Source organism: Cnephaeus nilssonii (assembly GCF_951640355.1).
Source record: "Cnephaeus nilssonii genome assembly, chromosome: 12".
NCBI lineage: Eukaryota > Metazoa > Chordata > Mammalia > Chiroptera > Vespertilionidae > Cnephaeus > Cnephaeus nilssonii.
This window is the reverse complement of record NC_137083.1, coordinates 36,078,667-36,096,252: the sequence shown is the minus strand read 5'-3', so window position 1 is coordinate 36,096,252 and position 17,586 is coordinate 36,078,667. Positions and strand designations below refer to the sequence as shown.

At 35.9% G+C, this 17,586-nt stretch overlaps 1 protein-coding gene across 1 annotated transcript in view; it reads right to left on the bottom strand.

The window, feature by feature from the left end:
• GNAT3 (G protein subunit alpha transducin 3) overlaps nt 1-17,586 on the bottom strand; it is a gene marked incomplete at both ends in the record, with an annotated part of 36,779 nt that overhangs the window by 12,312 nt on the left and 6,881 nt on the right. Inside the window, 3 exons of the mRNA XM_079785395.1 lie at nt 951-1,079; nt 7,143-7,300; nt 13,421-13,562. Coding sequence (XP_079641521.1) covers nt 951-1,079; nt 7,143-7,300; nt 13,421-13,562 — 429 coding nt within the window. The remainder of the gene's footprint in view (nt 1-950; nt 1,080-7,142; nt 7,301-13,420; nt 13,563-17,586) is intronic.

Below are 17,586 nucleotides of genomic sequence, written 5' to 3'. Positions count from 1 at the left end.
CATTTTAAAGAGTTTTCTCCCACACTGACTTGTAAATTATCCTGTAATAACTATTGTAATTAGATATTGGGTATTACCAATTTTAATACTTAAAATGCCTTAAAACATTTCCCCACTAAAATGGATTTCCCCCCACAAATTGATACAAATAATTAATGCCACCTTTTTTCTTTCTACTTTTCAAAAATATTTTCATTACTGCGTGCATGAATGACTTTATTAATTATACTTTACTGAATTTTTTCATTACTAAAGGATACATATAGAACCTGATTTTGGTGTTTAATATTCCACCTTATCCACAATTGGTAGGGAGAGGTGATTAAGTGTCAAGGGACACTTTCTACCACTACAGTATGGATTTTTATCTCTTTCTATAATAGAAGGGTTTTCCTTTGGGAGCTCAAGTCCAATGGCAATAGAATTTCTAAGATGGTCTTGATAATGCAATGACAATGAAACTAATGGGATCATTTTATAACCAAACCGTACTTATAAAGTAGGCCTTGCTATTCCAGTAAACAGCATCATATTCAAATAATTCTCTTCTCAATTATTTGCATTTTTTAAATTAAGGAAGTAAATTCATAAGAGTATTTCAAGCAAATGGGAGGCTTGGAAGGCAAAGGAAACAGGACCTCTAGCACCTGTTGCTTAAAAATGTTATTTAAATATATTTTCTTTTTTAAGTGGGATATCAGTTTCAAGGATGAGGAAAATAAAGTCTAGCTCCCACCTGTTCTTGGAAGAGAGGATGGAGCTCAGGATGAGGGTCCACGTGTGAGGCTATAGGCGGGCAGGCAAGGACAGCGGTAAAGAAAGAAAACTAGGCCTAGTGAGCATTCCCAAGGAGTCACTGCACTTAAACATGAACTAGAGCTTTTCTCTGCGCAGAAATAGTGAGCATGACATGTTTTTTATTAATAGTTAAAATATATATTTGCTTATACCTGAAATGCAGGTCTTTAAAGGAGAATTGAGTTTCAATGATTCCCGTTGTTTTCACTCGAGAATGTAGAACATCTTGCTCATTTGGAATGTATCCAGGAGCTGTTATTCTGTCCAAATCATTAAGGTAGCTAATAAAAACAAAACAAAACAAAACAAAATAGCATATATGTCTTTAATTTTGTAAATGATTTTTTGTTGTTGTTTAAAGTCCGTTAAAATTATAAAAATCCAGATTGGTGATTTTCAAACTCTGCTCATCAGAATTATAAGAACTTGGTGGCAGGGATGTTGCATTACACTGAGTGTGGTATACAGCTGACCTGTGGGGGTAGGGACACTTTTAAAAGCAGATAGATAAATGTTGCCTTTGCTTGTATTTTATAAGGTGTATGTGATATGCTTGCCGGTGTGTAGATAGACATTTAAGAGGAAAGTTCTCTTTATTAGACTTCCATCCTCCAAAAATGTTACCTTGTAATTATGATCACTGGACTAGTCTCAAAATGTTGTAGTTTGTATTTAGGCACTGAATTTTAAGAGTGATTGATTTTAATATCATGATTTGAAAGTTGTTGTGTTGTTTTCCATGGATTTTTCTAGCTTAGGATTCTGAACAAATTTCATTAAGTTCCATGACTATATCCACTTATTCCAATAACAGAAGAAATGTTTGACTTTCTTGCTTATTCACAGTGGAACTAATTCACAAAATTGCCGACCCACCCCTGAGCCAGTAGCACTCTAGGGGACAGGAAGCTGAACCTACACACTGTACCCACTTCCACTTCCTCTACTCTTCCATTACGGCATCAGTGTGTCACCCTCTCCGGAGGCCACATTTAAAAACCCTACTATTGCCAGGGTGATTCTGTTCTCTTTCTGCTCACAGTGTCTAGGAGTGATGAAAGGCAAGAAGTCTGATTAAGCTCAGTGCTCTATAAGATGAGTCTGTTGGATTAGAGGAAAGAAACTACTCTTAGCTTCATCCTTGAAACCAGATCCTAAAACCAAGTGTTTTATTGCTTTAAAAACAGTTGAAAAATCACTGTTCTAGATTTTTGATACAAAGGTTTTAGTAACTTAGCAATATGGCTATTTCTGGAAAAATGTTAGAGGTAGCAATAGACCAGTAAGGTTTTTATGACAAAATTGTTCAGTATAATGAACCAAGTATACACGTATAGCTTAAATAGAAAGATCATGATGGGTTTTCATTCATTCAGATAAAATTTGAGAGGTAGGATGCACTTGAATATTAGTCATTTAAAAGTTGAAGAACTGTTTATGTCTTAGCACCTAGCACAATGCCTTAAAAAAGCAAAGTTATTTGTCATTGGTTAAAAAAATAAATCCAAATGGTAAGAATTCCTTCTTTTTTATAGCAGCGTGGTACCATTTGCAGCAGCATGGATGGACCTGGAGAGCATTATGTTAAGTGAAATAAGCCAGGCAATGAAAGAAAAATACCACATGATCTCACTCATTTATGGAAAATAAAGAACATTATAACCTGATGAACAAAAGGATAGATACAGAGGCAGTAAAGCACTGAACAGACTGTCAAATTACAGTGGGAAGGCTGGGGAGTGTTGGGGAGGGGGAGAAAGAGATCAACCAAAGGACTTGCATGCATGCATATAAGCACAACCAATGGACACAAGACACTGGCGGGGTGGGATGAGGGCATGTGCCAGCGGGTAGGGGAGGCTGGGGGAAGGTCAATGGGGGGGAAAAAAGGAGATATATATATATACTACTATGTGGAATACTTTAAACAATAAAAGAGTAATTATTAAAAAAAAATAAATCCAACAGCAATATAGATCATATATTCTTGAAGGGTCTTTCTCCTTTTAAGCTGAAATAAACTTAGAATAGGCAAAAATTTTGGCCAAGGACAAATAGACAATCACAATCCAGAAACACATATATGTAATAATGTGAAAATATATCACTCCGTTTTATTCTAACAGAGTTTAACTTATCTTTAAAAAATGAGAAAAAATAAAGATATAAATATGTCAGAAGAAAGTATTGGAATATTTTCCTAGCTTACCTACTTTTTTATTTTGTGAATCAAGTTTCTTTGTGCATTATTTATGGACAAAGTCTGCATCGGTGGTGGGTATATTATTGGTCAATTGGTTCATGCAGAAGCAAAAACAAAATGAAACAAAACGGAAACATACCTGCCATGATAGATATTTAATTTATTTTAATAATAGGCAAATGAATGTTTTGGTAAAGTCACATTTTAATGTACTTCTATTTGTATATATAAATCATTTCAAGCAAAACAGAAGCATTAGCAGGGTGGCAGATTTGCATTTAAAATGTTTGTTTTTATAAACAAATATAGGATTTGGGTGCTCAAGCCTGTAGACTAAAACTTAAACCAAACCACAGGCCCTAAATATATATAACACAAATCACTTAAAAATACCTAATTTTTTTTTATCATGTAAAAATACCATTGTTTTCTGGTCAAGTCTATGTTAAATCTTAAAACATATGCAATTTCAATAGCACAATAGACAGTCCGAGTGAGTAAATAATCAAATATTAATTAAAATATTTCCCTTGTTTGCCACTGTCGTGATGCTTTTCCTTCAATGTGCTAGTAGTGATAGTGGGGTGGTGCTATGTTGCCAACAAACAGTATTCTTTTTCCTTACACTGCTGGGACTCATCTCTGTTAGCTTCATCTTGAAGGGTGTCTATGTTTGAGAGGATAACAAATATGTCTCTTTCACACACACACACAAAAAAAAAAGACAGAGAAAAGAAGGAAGGAAAGAAGAGAGGGAGAGAGGGGGAGAGAGGGAGGGAGGGAGGGAGGAAGAAAAGAGAGGAGGAAAGGAAATAAAAGAGAAGAAAGAGGAGGGAGAGAGAAGAAGAGAAAGAGACCATTGCTTTATATAATGCATCTGAAATAGACATAAATATGGTCCTGATTTGATATTATATTAACGAGTTTTAAAAATTGAATGTCATTCAGTATTTTAGAAAAATGTTAATTTTGGGAAGAAAATAATAGCCATTCAGCTATTTTTCTTAGCAAGTTTTTACTTAATCATTCTTTAAAGGATCCCTAAGAAGAAAAATGTTAATATTTAATTTGTCTTGATTTTATCTGAAATTATTTTTAGACATGGGGTATATTGTGTGGGTGGAATCAACTTTCCTGTTGTTATTCTACTGCAAGTAGATATTGTGTACATGTGTTTAACTTGAAGAACAGATACATTGCTCTTAATATGAATCCATATTGTGATAGTCCCAGTATAAACCACATTTTATGTGTCAAAATAAAGAAAACAACTAGAAAATACAATAAAATGTCATTTTGTCTGCCCATTTTGTCTACAATATGTACATACTTTTTGCTATTCAAGAGCAAAGAACTTGATAAACATATGATAATATAATTGTAAATACATTTTAAGGGAAAGTATATTAAACAATAATCTGTATCTAAAACTAATAACAGATTTCTATCATTTATTCATCTAACTTTTTCTTCCTCCCTTTTTTGAACTTTGCTAACCAATTTTTAATGAAAATATTCCATATATCAGTTTCTTATTAATTTTGACTGCTTTTTATCAATGATTCATATAGAAAAGCCAAATATTTTTCTATACTACTGACAACCCTCTTAGTATTAAAATGTGACTATGTACTGGGACACTTATAAAAGCAGTTATTTAAGCTTATATAATCATAGGATGATGTTCATTCTCTACTTCATCAGTGAGACAAGAGTTGGTAAAGGACAATGTATCCATTGGGTTTGGGATTTAAAATGAATATAAATGAATAATCACAGAAGACTGTTATCTTTTCCTAGAATTTATGTTTCTTTCTCTCTCCATAATCCTTCTGCCCATCATAATTAAAAATCTGAAGATCATGCAAGTTTTATTGTTCTGTCCTCAACTAATCTTTCATTTGTTTCACTTTCACATTACTGTTGTTGTTTTTTTCCTTACTCTTGGCATGTTGTGTTTCGGGGGTCATCAAAAGGATTCTATTTATATCTTTTACACATTAATATGCATGGACAGAAATATAGAATATGTAATGAAACTATATTTACATACATGCACACACGTACTTGTAGGCATGTGACCTTGGGATAAGATAAGAACCAGTTACTAAAATAGAAACCTAAAGTCATTTTGATAATCCTATATAATAAAAGCCTAATATGCTAAGTGTCTGGTCAACCAGTTGGCTGTTCAACCAATCAAAGCATAATATGCTAATGATATGCTAAGACCTCTCAACCTCTCGTTATGATGTGCACTGACCACCAGGGGGCAGACGCTCTCACGGGTAGGTTAGCTTGCTGCTGGGGTCCAGCTGATCAGGACTGAGCGAGATGGGCCGGACATGCCCTGGAGCCCTCCCCATTGGCCATCCTCCTGGGTCCCTCCTTGGCCCTGATTGTGCACTGGTGGGGTCTGTCAGCCTGGCCTGCACCCTCTTGCAATCCGTGGCCCCTTGGCGAATGTCAGAGAGCTGGTTTCAGTCCAATCGCGCAGGCCAGACCAAGGGACCCCACTGGTGCACGAATTCGTGCACCGGGCCTCTAGTGAAATTATAGTGTCACAACTTCCTAACTTCCTTGTAGCTGATAACTGCAAACTGGATGATAGCTGTGAAAATTATATAGTCTTTCTTGAGACTCAAAATAGAATTCCACAATGTACAAGTGTTGTGAATATCAATACACTACTTTTTCTAGAACTCTTCGAATCAAAGCATATGTCATTAATCAGATTATCACAGACCATGACTTCAATAACATGAATAGAGACGAAATGAATAGCCCAACCTTAGTGTGCATGTCACCATGCTGTGTTTATGTTAAATATGATGCAAAATGATTAATTCTTTTTAATTTGGAGAAAACATGTTTATCTATCTATCTACCTGTCTATTTATTTATTTATTAATGAATTAGTAGCCACTTGTCTTTTTTTAAATATATATATATATATATATATATATATATATATATATATATATATATTTATTGATTTTAGAGAGAAAAGGAGAAGGATAGAAAGATAGAAACATAAATGGTTAGAGAGAACCATCGATGGGCTGTCTCCTGCACACCCCCACTGGGCACGTGCCCCTTACCGGAATTGAACCCGGGACTTTTCAGTTCACAGGTCAATGCTCTATCCACTGAGCCAAACCAGCTAGGGCACAAGGATTTTATTTTTATTTTTAGTCTTACATAACAGCAGTAGCCCAGTTATAGAGTAGTTCTAGGGTAGGTCAGAGATTAAATGCTTTCTTAAGGAATTGAGCTTTTTTCCCCTAAATTTCTGCTTGCCATTATCAGCTAATAATCTTGGTAGCTGCAACTGCTACAAGTATAATAAGGCATGTGCCTTGACCTGGAATCCAACAGTGATCTCCTGGTTCATAGGTTGACACTCAACCACTGAGCCACACCGGCTGGTCTGGAGAACATATTTAAAACATATAGATCTTCTCAGGAAAATAATTTCAAAATTAGTTATTTAAAACTAGAGGCCTGGTTCACGACATTTGTGCACTGACGGGGGGGTGCGGGGGGCGCCCTCAGCCTGGCTTGCACCCTCTCGCAGTCCGGGACCCCTCAGGAGATGTCCCACTGCCGGCTTAGGCCTGATCCCCCCAGGGTCAGGCCTAAGCTGGCAGTCGGACATCCCTCTCGCAGTCCGGGATCCCTCTTGCAGTCCAGGACCCCTCACTCCTAACTGCCCACCTGCTCACTGTTCCTTACCGCTCGGCTTGCTGCTCCCTAGCTCTGCGCTCATCAGCCGTGAGCCCAGCTTCTGGCTGAGTGGTAATCCCCCTGTGGGAATGCACTGACCACCAGGGGGCAGCTCCTGCATTGAGCATCTGCCCCCTGGTGGTCAGTGCGCATCATAGCGACCCGTCATTCTGCTGTTCGGTTGATTTGCATATTAGGGTTTTATTATATAGGATGCTCTCCTGGTTATATTTTTTACATCTCATTTATATTATATTGATCTTTTTTATTTCTCTTGAATTACTTTTTATTTTGGTATAATAAAATGAAAAGCCATTTATTTTTCTTATTTGTGAGCATGAGTGCAGAGTATACAGTTATAATTCTTTATTGTAAATATTTGCACTACAATTCCTGTCGAACTGTATTCACTTACTAAGCTGCTGAATCGTTGAGCTGATACTCAGCTGACCTTTCAAAGCAGGCCTGAATCCCTGGATCTCTCCACAGCCGTTTTATTACCTCCGCCAGGTCCTGCGTCATTCCCCCATCTTCTAGGGTATTTGCCATCACATAAAGTTGTCTTTGGTCTTCCTATGGCAATGTTTTTATGAAAAGAATAAAAATGTGTCATTATTTGAAATCACATATTTTTTTAAAATAGAACATTTAAACTGGATGATTTTATATGATTTCTTTAGGTAATAATTCCATTGAACATGTAAACAATATATCTAAAGTACCTTATGATCACTGGATAATACCCAAAAGAGTTCTCTATTGCAAAAATTAATAGATTTAAATATTATAATAAAAAAGATAGGATATTTTGATATATATTTTGCTATAAATCATTGTTTTGATTATGATGTAAAAAGGGCTAACAATTGCTTGGTATAAGTCCATTGAGCTCTCAGATGGTCAAATGCTCATAAAAGGGTAATGGATCTGATCTAAATTGGCACATAGTGTTCATTTGATAATGGCCACATTTTTTTTTCTAGGAAATAAAAATATCAAATAAGAATTAGAGAAATAGAAAATAAAACTCAGTATTCTAAAATCATACTTAAAAATTGATATACAATATTATTTGCCACCATGTACCTCTTTGTAATCATATTACTAATAGTAAACATATTAATATACTCAAAATTTTGAACATCCAATGTAGTGTTGTTAATTGCATGCCTTTGGGAGCAAATTAATAGGGCAATGTTAAGACAATGAAAAAAAAAGAGGAAAAGAGAAAGGAAAATAAAGAAGAAAGCAAAAATTGTGTTAGTCCTGATAGAATATTTGGAGTTGACAAGAGCAGATATAAAAGTACACTGAGTAAATAATATAGTCCACAGTTTACCTAAACTATTTATCAAATCTGTTTTGTGACAAAAATATTTTCAGAATAAGAATTTGATTTTCAGAATAATTGTTGACCAATATAGACCAGGCAAATGAAGTCTAGGCTCACATTCTCCTGGTCTTATTCCAAAGCTCATAGTTTTTCCTGTACATATTCTTATACTTCTAAGACAGCACATGTAATATCTCACACAATCCTCAGAACAATCGCATAGACACTATATTTTTTCCCATTTTACAAATGAGGAATCTAAGAGTCAGTGCTTAATTTGATGAACCAATAAAGAAAAATAAGCATCAGAATAAGAGTCAAACCCAAATAAATTTTGTGAAATGTTAGGAGTATATCCAATAAGAACTTGCTGGTTTTCTGATACAATTTATTTTTCTTATTGTAAATTGATGCCACATTTATTTCACTGTTTTATTAAAAATCTGCTGAGAAACATAAAGGTATGTTTCTCAATGTTAGAGAGAGGATCTCTTAAGATTAAAAACCTTATTTTTTACTTTCTTCACATTGAGATTTTGTTGCCAAACCAAACTGATCAAATGACCATTAGGCCAACATTTTTAAATGGCCTAAATCAGAGGCTTAAACCTCATTTTCTTGCATCAGCACAGGGTAAGTTTTAAATACTTCTTCCTGATTTGTTGGCTATGAGAGAGAAATGCAAAGCCAATGAAATATGATCCAGCCACTTTTGCTGGCATCATCTCATTTGCCTCTTTCCACTATTAAAATGCCATTTAGAAGAAATGATGCAATGAGACCGTTGCTCAAACAGTTTTGTCCCTACAGGGGAAAAACTACATGCCTTGTTAGCATCCTATATAATAAAAGCCTAATATGCTAAGTGTCCGGTCGTCTGGTTGTCCAGTCAACCAATCAAAGCATAATATGCTAATGATATGGTAAGGCCACTCCACCGCTCGCTATGATGTGCACTGACCACCAGGGGGCTGACGCGCTGACTGCTAGGTCAGCTTGCTGCTGGGGTCTGGCCGATCAGGACTGAGTGCGATGGGCCGGCCATACTCTGGAGCCCTCCCACTGCCCCACCCTGGCTGTCCATCCTCCCGTGTCCCCAGCCTTTATTCTACCCTGTCTTGTTTCTTCAGCTTTATTCTCTTTACAAGCGCTATATTCCTGAAATCAGTCTATTAGATATTAAACCAAAACAAGTAAGAACAAGTCCCCTTTCTTTTCTTTTCTTTTCTTTTCTTTTCTTTCTTTCTTTCTTTCTTTTTTTTTTTTTTTTTTTGTCAATTCTCACCCGAGGATGTTTTTTCCATTGATTTTTTAGAGTGGAAGGGACACATCGACTGGTTGGTTCCCACATGCATGGGGGCCTGCAACCCAGGTACATGTTAGATGTGCAGACTAAAATAATACATTTTAATTAGCCTGTATTCAAAGTGATTACTGAAAAGTAATTATATCTAATATTTACTGGGAGTTTACATTCTGCAATACTTGGTGTTTAGATGGATATCTTATGTTTCTGCTTCATTCTATAATAGTCATTATAATTCAGTAAGGAAAGCACTACTATTTTGTGGGTAAAGGAGCTGAAATTAGAGACATTAAGTAACTGGTCTAAACTTAAGAAACCAGTAACCAAAAAACTCATGTAAATTTTTGGTTAAGACTCTTTCCCTCTTTGAATGGCAATCTGTGTGATAATGTACAATGGCTATGTCAGAATATATAACCTGGCATAAATAAAAAAAGATAAAGCTGTAGGAAATCAGAACTCTGAATTGTATACATAAAGTGCTTAGCAATTAATCTGTTGAATACACAGTTTAAGTCAGATGCAGAAAATGCATTAATCCTAAAATCAAATACTAAAGATTGTGATTGAAAAGGCTATCATTTATGTTAGTTTAAATAAAAATATGAGCTGTGTAGTGCCTGACAATGGTGATGCTTGATACTTGAGAACATAGGTACTCCTGAGAAGTTGTGCCAGTTGCTTAGTGCTGCTTAAATTAATCTGTTGTTTTTTTCCCATTCAATGCACATTTTGAATAAATTACATTTCTTTTCATTTTTAGTAAGCATAATGGCAGCAATGTACAGAATCTATTATCTTCATTCCACCTGAATGTCAGATCATTAAGACTTTTAACCAACAGATTTCAGGTCTTTAGTGGTTGCTGGCATCACCTGTTTGCAAACACTGGGCTATATGAAGCACACAATATCTCTCTATATCAGTGATGGGCAACCTTTTGAGCTTGGTGTGTCAAACTTCACCAAAAAACTGAGCATAACTCGGGTAGTGTGTCACTTTGAGGAAAAAACATTATTTCACAAATGTTTCATCCTCAGGAGCAGCAAATGTTTCATCCTCAGCAGCCGCGTGTCATCAGAATGGCTACGCGTGTCAGTGCTGACACACGTGTCATAGGTTCGCCATCACTGCTCTATATAAAACCCTAATATGCAAATAGACCGAATGGTGGAACAACTGAACCACTGGTCGCTATGTTTTGCTCTGACCACCAGGGGACGCGCACGGAACATGGCGGGCGTTGGCCGCAGCAGGATGGTGGAGCAGGTGAATGGGGGTACCAGACCAAGGTGGAGAGCTGGTCGCTGTCATCGGGGAAAGCCTCTGGTGGTTACTGAAAATTCTTTGTTCCTGCATGCTGTGGTCCCGCCCGGCACTCGCACCTGCTGCCAATGCCGGGTGCTGGCCCCAATAGCTCAGCGCCGTCAGCAGGTGTGAGTGGCGGCTGCCGGCCCCGATTGTCCCTGAGGGCTCCACCTCGTCCTGCTCCTGAAGGGTGATTGGGGCTGCAGCCGCCGCTTGCACCTGCTGCTGGCACCGGCCCCATTCACTTCACGCAGTCAGCAGATGCGAGCGGTGCCATCACCACCGTCAGCACATGGGAGCAGTGGCAGTGGGAACGGGGCTGCCGGCAGACAGGGGACTGGGGGCCGTGGCAGGAGGGGCTGGGCGGGGGTGCGGAGGATGGGCCAAGACCCACCCCTGCGCCCACCACAGCCTCCTGGCCCACAGTTCCTTTCAAGGTGCACGAATTCATGCACTGGGCCCCTAGTATTTAAATAAGTAGCAATAGGCAAGGCTGTGATTTCCAACTTCAGTGATGCTAACATATGAAATATTACACATGCAAATTAAAACAGTAAATTATTCTCAAATGAATGCAGAAATAACACCTATTTCAGGAATTATTACTGCTTAGAAGAAAGAAAGTAATCATTACAAATAATTTTACAAAATACCTTGCATAGGAAGAAATACCCTAATAGAAGCCAGGAGAAGTGGGTTTTGCTCTAAGCTCCAGCAATTGAAGGGAGGGCAACCCTTTGTGACACTTACTTTTTTACATCGTTAAGTAAAAGGGTTGGTTCCGGTTGTCTTTTAAGGGCCAGTTCAACATCCTAGGTTGGTAGGAAAAGACAGTCAGAGTGAAAACTAAACTACTCTTGAATAACAACGTGGTCACTACATCCAGGATGTTAAAAAGAGGAAGGATATTTGGAGTTCAGTTCTTGCAAGTTTCCCTTTTACATGAAGGAGAAAAACTGTAACCTAGAGAAGTAGGTGACTTACTGGAGCCAAGTTGTGGGGTAAGCTGAAAATGAAGGAGCGACTGGCAGAACTCCTGACTCTGCTTTACAAAGTATTTGCCCCAAGGACATTTCCATGCTCTTTGTCAGGAAGAGAAAGAACTAAGTGGAATTTATTATATTCTTTAAAATTAGTAGCATGAGGTTCCTCAGAAAACCAAAATATAGAACTACTATGTGATTCAGCAAGTTCACTACTGGGTAGCTATCAAGAAGAAAACAAAAACACTAATTCGGAAAGATATATGCATCCTTATGTTCATTGCAGCATTATTCACAATAGCCAAGATATGGAAGCAACATGAGTGTTCAGAAATAGAAAAATGAATAAAACAGTTGTTTTTTTTATGCACACACACACATATATAAAAACATATACATCTACACACATATGTACAATGGAATATTACTCAGTCATAAAAATAAAACCTTACCATTTGCAACAATATGGATGGACTTAGAGTAAAATAAGTCAGAGAAAGACAAATTGGTTATGATTTCACTATATGTGGGGAGGAGTACTAAGGTGAAGGGGAATAAGAGGTACAAACTTCTAGTTATAATCACCGGGATGTAATGTACAGCATAGGGGATATCATCTATAGTATCAAATTAACTTTGTACAGTGACAGATAGTTACTAGATAAATTGCGGTGATCACTTCATAAGATACATAAACATTGAATAATTATGCTGTATACCTGAAACCCATGTAATATTGTATGTCAACTATGCTTTAAGAAAAATAGAAAAAAAATAATAGCATGAGATATTTTTTTCTTTTCATCCTAATGGCTTCCAATGGTCATTTACATGGTCTAAACTACTGGTAAAATGGGGAAGAGAAAAGTATAAATGTCACTTTTTTCCTTTGTACTTACTATACTGTTCTTCTCTGTTTTTCTTTTCACATATCAAGGTATCTAAGAATTACTTTGGGAACAATTCAATTGACATCGGATGCAACCAGCTGCTCCCGGAGGGGATAGGGAAATGGGTGAGTTCTTCCTAAGAATTGTACACAGTTACTCCCTTTTTTGGGTGTGGCTAACTATTGTTCTTTAAATAATGCTACATGCTTAGTTTATCAACTAAAATGGTTTTATATGCTTACACATAAACTGTTTTAAAACAAGTTGATTTTAAATGTATTTTAACATAAAGTAATTACATTACAAAATAGAAAATAGAAGAATGCAACTACTCAGTTGCTATCTTAATAACAAAACTGACTACTTGAGTATATTTATTATGGAAACATTTTAATCACATAATTTTGAATTCTTTTTAAAAATAACATTATTAAATAATCGGTTCCATGCCACGGAGTCTTTTAATGATCACTGAACAATAATAATTGCAGTGTTTTTATTACAAATAAAGTCTCCATGAAATGACTCTCAATGAAACTAAGAAAACAAATACAAATATCTTGCAGTTTGATTTTATGGAATAAACTCTTTTGTATTTAGCAAATATAAGCAGTATTTTTCTCTAATATAGTATATTATTGGATATTAGGTTTTACTTCTAGGAAGAGCTAATGTTGAATAAGATTATAAAAGAAAAATTTCATTTAAAGGCAAATAGGAAATCTTACACTAAACCGAATTAATGTTTCCAAAATTCACATTTCATATCCTTAAATTTTTGGCATAATTAGTACTATAAGTTTATTAAGTCCTACTGTTTTAATGCTCATGCTCCATTGTAGGACATAAAACTGTGATTATTAGCATACTTACTGCACTTCTGGCATTTTCATAATCAATCCTGAGAGTGGTCATGGCTTTCACAATAGCTAGGATAGATTGCAATGTGTTACTGTAAATTACTGCTTTGAACTCCATGCATTCTTGCTCACTGTAACCGTTCTTATGGATGATCCTATAATTTAAACATGAAAAGCTTTTGTGAGTCAAACAATTGATTTTTTTAAATACTAAAACACAATAATAATTTGCTTGAATAAAATTAAAGTATATATTTGTTGGAAAAGGAAGAATTTTGTCCATACATATATGCTAAATCTGAACAAATTTTTTTGTTTTTTTGGATTTTTATTATAATTTGGGTTTAATACAATATTTTCTTTCTGAATTGCTAATGCTAAACATAAAGACAACTTAGGATTTGCTCTGATAAAGCGCTATTAAAAATGGGAAAATCATGAACATTTTATTTAGAAAGCTTATTTCTTTTCAAGAGAAAAAACTCCCAGATCCCCAGGACAAAGTTGCATAAGTAGTGTTTACACATGATATCAAGAGGAAAAGAAGTAATTTAGTATGAAATTCCTCTCACTTAAGACACTCTAAAAAATAGGAGTGTGTACTTTCTATTTATAGCAGTAACAAAGGCATCTTTTTTTAATGTAGGTAATTACATGTGTATGCGTGCCACTGAGTACTCAAAGCTGAAATGCCCAGACATTTAATTTGGCTGAACTCTTCTTTTCCTTCCACTCATTCAATCAGAACTCAAAAATATTATAATAGTTTTAGAAATAGATTAAAATAGATTTACCTATTAAAAGCTAACATCTTTGCATATGCTAATTACTTTATTGCATCTTTATTACATAATGTGTTCTTATTTCTTTTAGCTGTTTTTTCTTTTCTTATTGTTTTGGAAATGCTTTGTGCTCATTAGGCATTATTTTGGATGTCATGTTATTAAAGATTTGTGTTGTATCCATTTATCTAGAGATTTTAGCATGGGGGGGGAAAGAACACAATATCTCCCAAGATATTAAAATCTTCAAATGGATTCTGCAGTAAAAGAAATAGAGATAGTACCTACATCTATTCTACTTTTAATATCTTATTGCCAATAATTGCTGTATTTGTAATGTAAATATGGCCATGTTTATCTTGACATATTAAACAATTAAAGCAAATTAAGTAGTCAAAGGCTACAGAAAATGCAGTAAAATATTTTTATGGATATATTAGGAATAAGTTTATTAAAGAAATTCCAGTTCTTAGTCAAAAATTAAAACTGGAAAATTATTTTACTTATTAAATCAGAATGCCAATTACAAATAGGGGTCATTTAGATTTTCTTCCTGGCATAAGTACTGATCCCTTTCCTTTCACCATTGAAAAAGGAAACATCTCTCACAAAGCAAATGACAAAAACAGACTTTAAAAAACCCAGCTGCAGTGGGACTTGAAGTAGGTAACTTTAGGAGCTGCACAAATGTATTTCTGTGAAGTAGAGCTCTCTACCTGCAAGTTAATTCCCAGCTCTGTTCAATGTAATAAGCTTTTGCTGGGCATTTTCTGTAACATATTACATTATGCACTGAAGAAAATGCATAAATTAAACAAGTCCCTCTTCTCCCCCACCCCCCAAAAAATAGACTAGTGACTAGACACATTAATTCAAATTAAAATATATTAAAAATTAATTCCTCAATCACAGCAGCTCCAATGAATAATACCTCCATGTGGCTAGGAGCTACCGTGGTGAAGAGTACAGCTATATAACCTCTCCATCACCCTGGAACGTTCTATTAGAGACCACTGGATTATAGGAAGGAGAGCATAGCTGATTTTTGTACAGTGTGGTAATGTATAGCAACAACCTCTGCATGGTACAGTGAACTAGAAAAGAAAAAGTGATACATTTTATTGGGAGTAAGGGATCAGGGTAGACTGCCTAGGAGCAGTGATAAACAGTTGAATTTTCTAGAATAAATAGTTATTTCCAGATCATCAAGAGGAAGAGAACAACCTGGGCAGAAGAATCAGTATGACCAGATATAATGCTCACAGTCATCAAGCTTTCAATATGTGCCAATAGTTTTAAGTACTCTATTTGCCTTCTCTTCTCATTTTTTGCAATAAGCTCTTTAAAGTAGGTAAAATTATTATCTAAATTTTGCAGGTAAGAAAAGAAGTCAGATACATTGACTAACTAGCCTTAGTTTCGTTTATGGTACAACTGGGCAGCAAATGCAATCTGATTTTAGAGCCTATGATCTTAGCCAGTGAACATGCTGACTATTCCTAAAAGACTCTGAGAAGAGGTGGGAGAGATGGGGCAGAACCAGGAGAAACAGTATCTATTTTGTCATTGTTGAACTACAGCTGTTTATGCAATTTTGTATCTTGATTTTTCAGTTAACATTAGTATTTTCTTTTTTAAAAAAAAAATATTTTATTAATTTTTTACAGAGAGGAAGGAAGAGGGATAGAGAGCTAGAAACATCGATGAGAGAGAAACATCCATCAGCTGCCTCCTGCACACCCCCTACCGGGGATGTGCCCACAACCAATGTACATGCCCTTGACCAGAATTGAACCTGGGACCCTTCAGTCTGCAGGCCAACGCTCTATCCACTGAGCCAAACCGGTTTTGGCAGTATTATCTTTTATTAAAACCTTTTTCATATACATATAACTTGTAATGGACACAAAATCTTAAAGGTGAATAATCCCATGATGTCACAAACTATTTGATTAAGTTTAATTTTAATTTAAGGTATTTTATCCTATCTTATATTTCAATATTTGACATAAGATGGATATGTCTCTTTGTGCATACATTTTAATATTTATTTTATTTTCATATTTAATTTATTGTATTATTAAAAATTCTCAAAATATGTTTAAAAGGTTAATAATTATTTTATCAACTTACTGTGCATAATTGCCAAAATTATTTCTATAAATTTTCCATAACAAGTTTACAAGTAGTAATAAGAAATATTTCTCAAAACATCACTCTTATTAGGTAATATTACTTTGAAATTATTGTTTGCTAATTTACTAACGTGAGAAACAGATTATTATTATTTAATTTTTTATATTAGTGAGGTTAAACTAAATATATATATATTTAATAGCTATTCAAATTTTGTCTTTTATAAACTATTCATAGTCTCTTCACATCCTATATAATAAAGATGTAATATGCAAATGGTCATTACGCCGTGAAGCGTAATGACCGACCGTGTAATGACCGGATCATGGATCAGCAGGAGGGTGGGGCAGCAAGCTACAAGGGGGCAGCATAGAGCTACAGGAGGGGGCAGGGCAGCAAGCTATGAGAGAGTGTTGGAAGCAGCCCATTGTCCTCACTAGCAGAGAGGTGTGGACAAGGAACCCAGAAGGCTGGTCAACCTTGAAGCTCTGAAAGGTCAGAGCCCAAGCGCCCACTGTTCAGTTGAGACAATGGTAGCTAAAGCAACTTCCACTTTTTAGTTTTATGTAAATCCTTGCTGATTGGCTATTATTGGAATTGCCTGCCTAAGGGCTATGGGTATATCCCACAATCTGAATAAAGGGGATAGCAAGGCCAGAGCGGGGTGGAGTCCTTCCTCTTGAGCTGGGCTCATGCCTGGCCCCCAATATTTCCAAATTAATATGTTCTAGTCTCTTTCATTTGTGTATGGCCTCCTCCAGAGCCCGAATCCTAAACCTGAACCCTGAACCACGCAGGACGTGGGGGGACACTTGCAAGGGAGGGGATGGGGGGAGCTACAGGAGGGTGGGACAGCAGGCGGAGAGCTACTGGAGGGCAGCAGCGAGCTACTGGCAAGCTACTGGCGCACGGATTCGTGCGCAGGGCTTCTAGTTTATATATATTGGGTAGTTAATTGTTTTTCTTAACCATCAATAGCTCTTTACATATTATGGTATTCAATTATTTATTATAATTTTTTTCAAATTTTCTATTTTCTGTTTAATTTTATTTATGGTTAAATATATTTAAAAGTTTTGGTTTTTTATATAGCCCAATGGTCATATCTTTTCTTACTACATTTAACTTTATAGAGAATGCAAAAGTAAGAAGGATGAGAGGGATTCAAGCATGATTATAACATGCAAGAAAAAAATAGGTGAACATAGTGGTAATACTATAAAGAAGTACAAGATGACTTGGGTGCAGGGATGGATCTGAG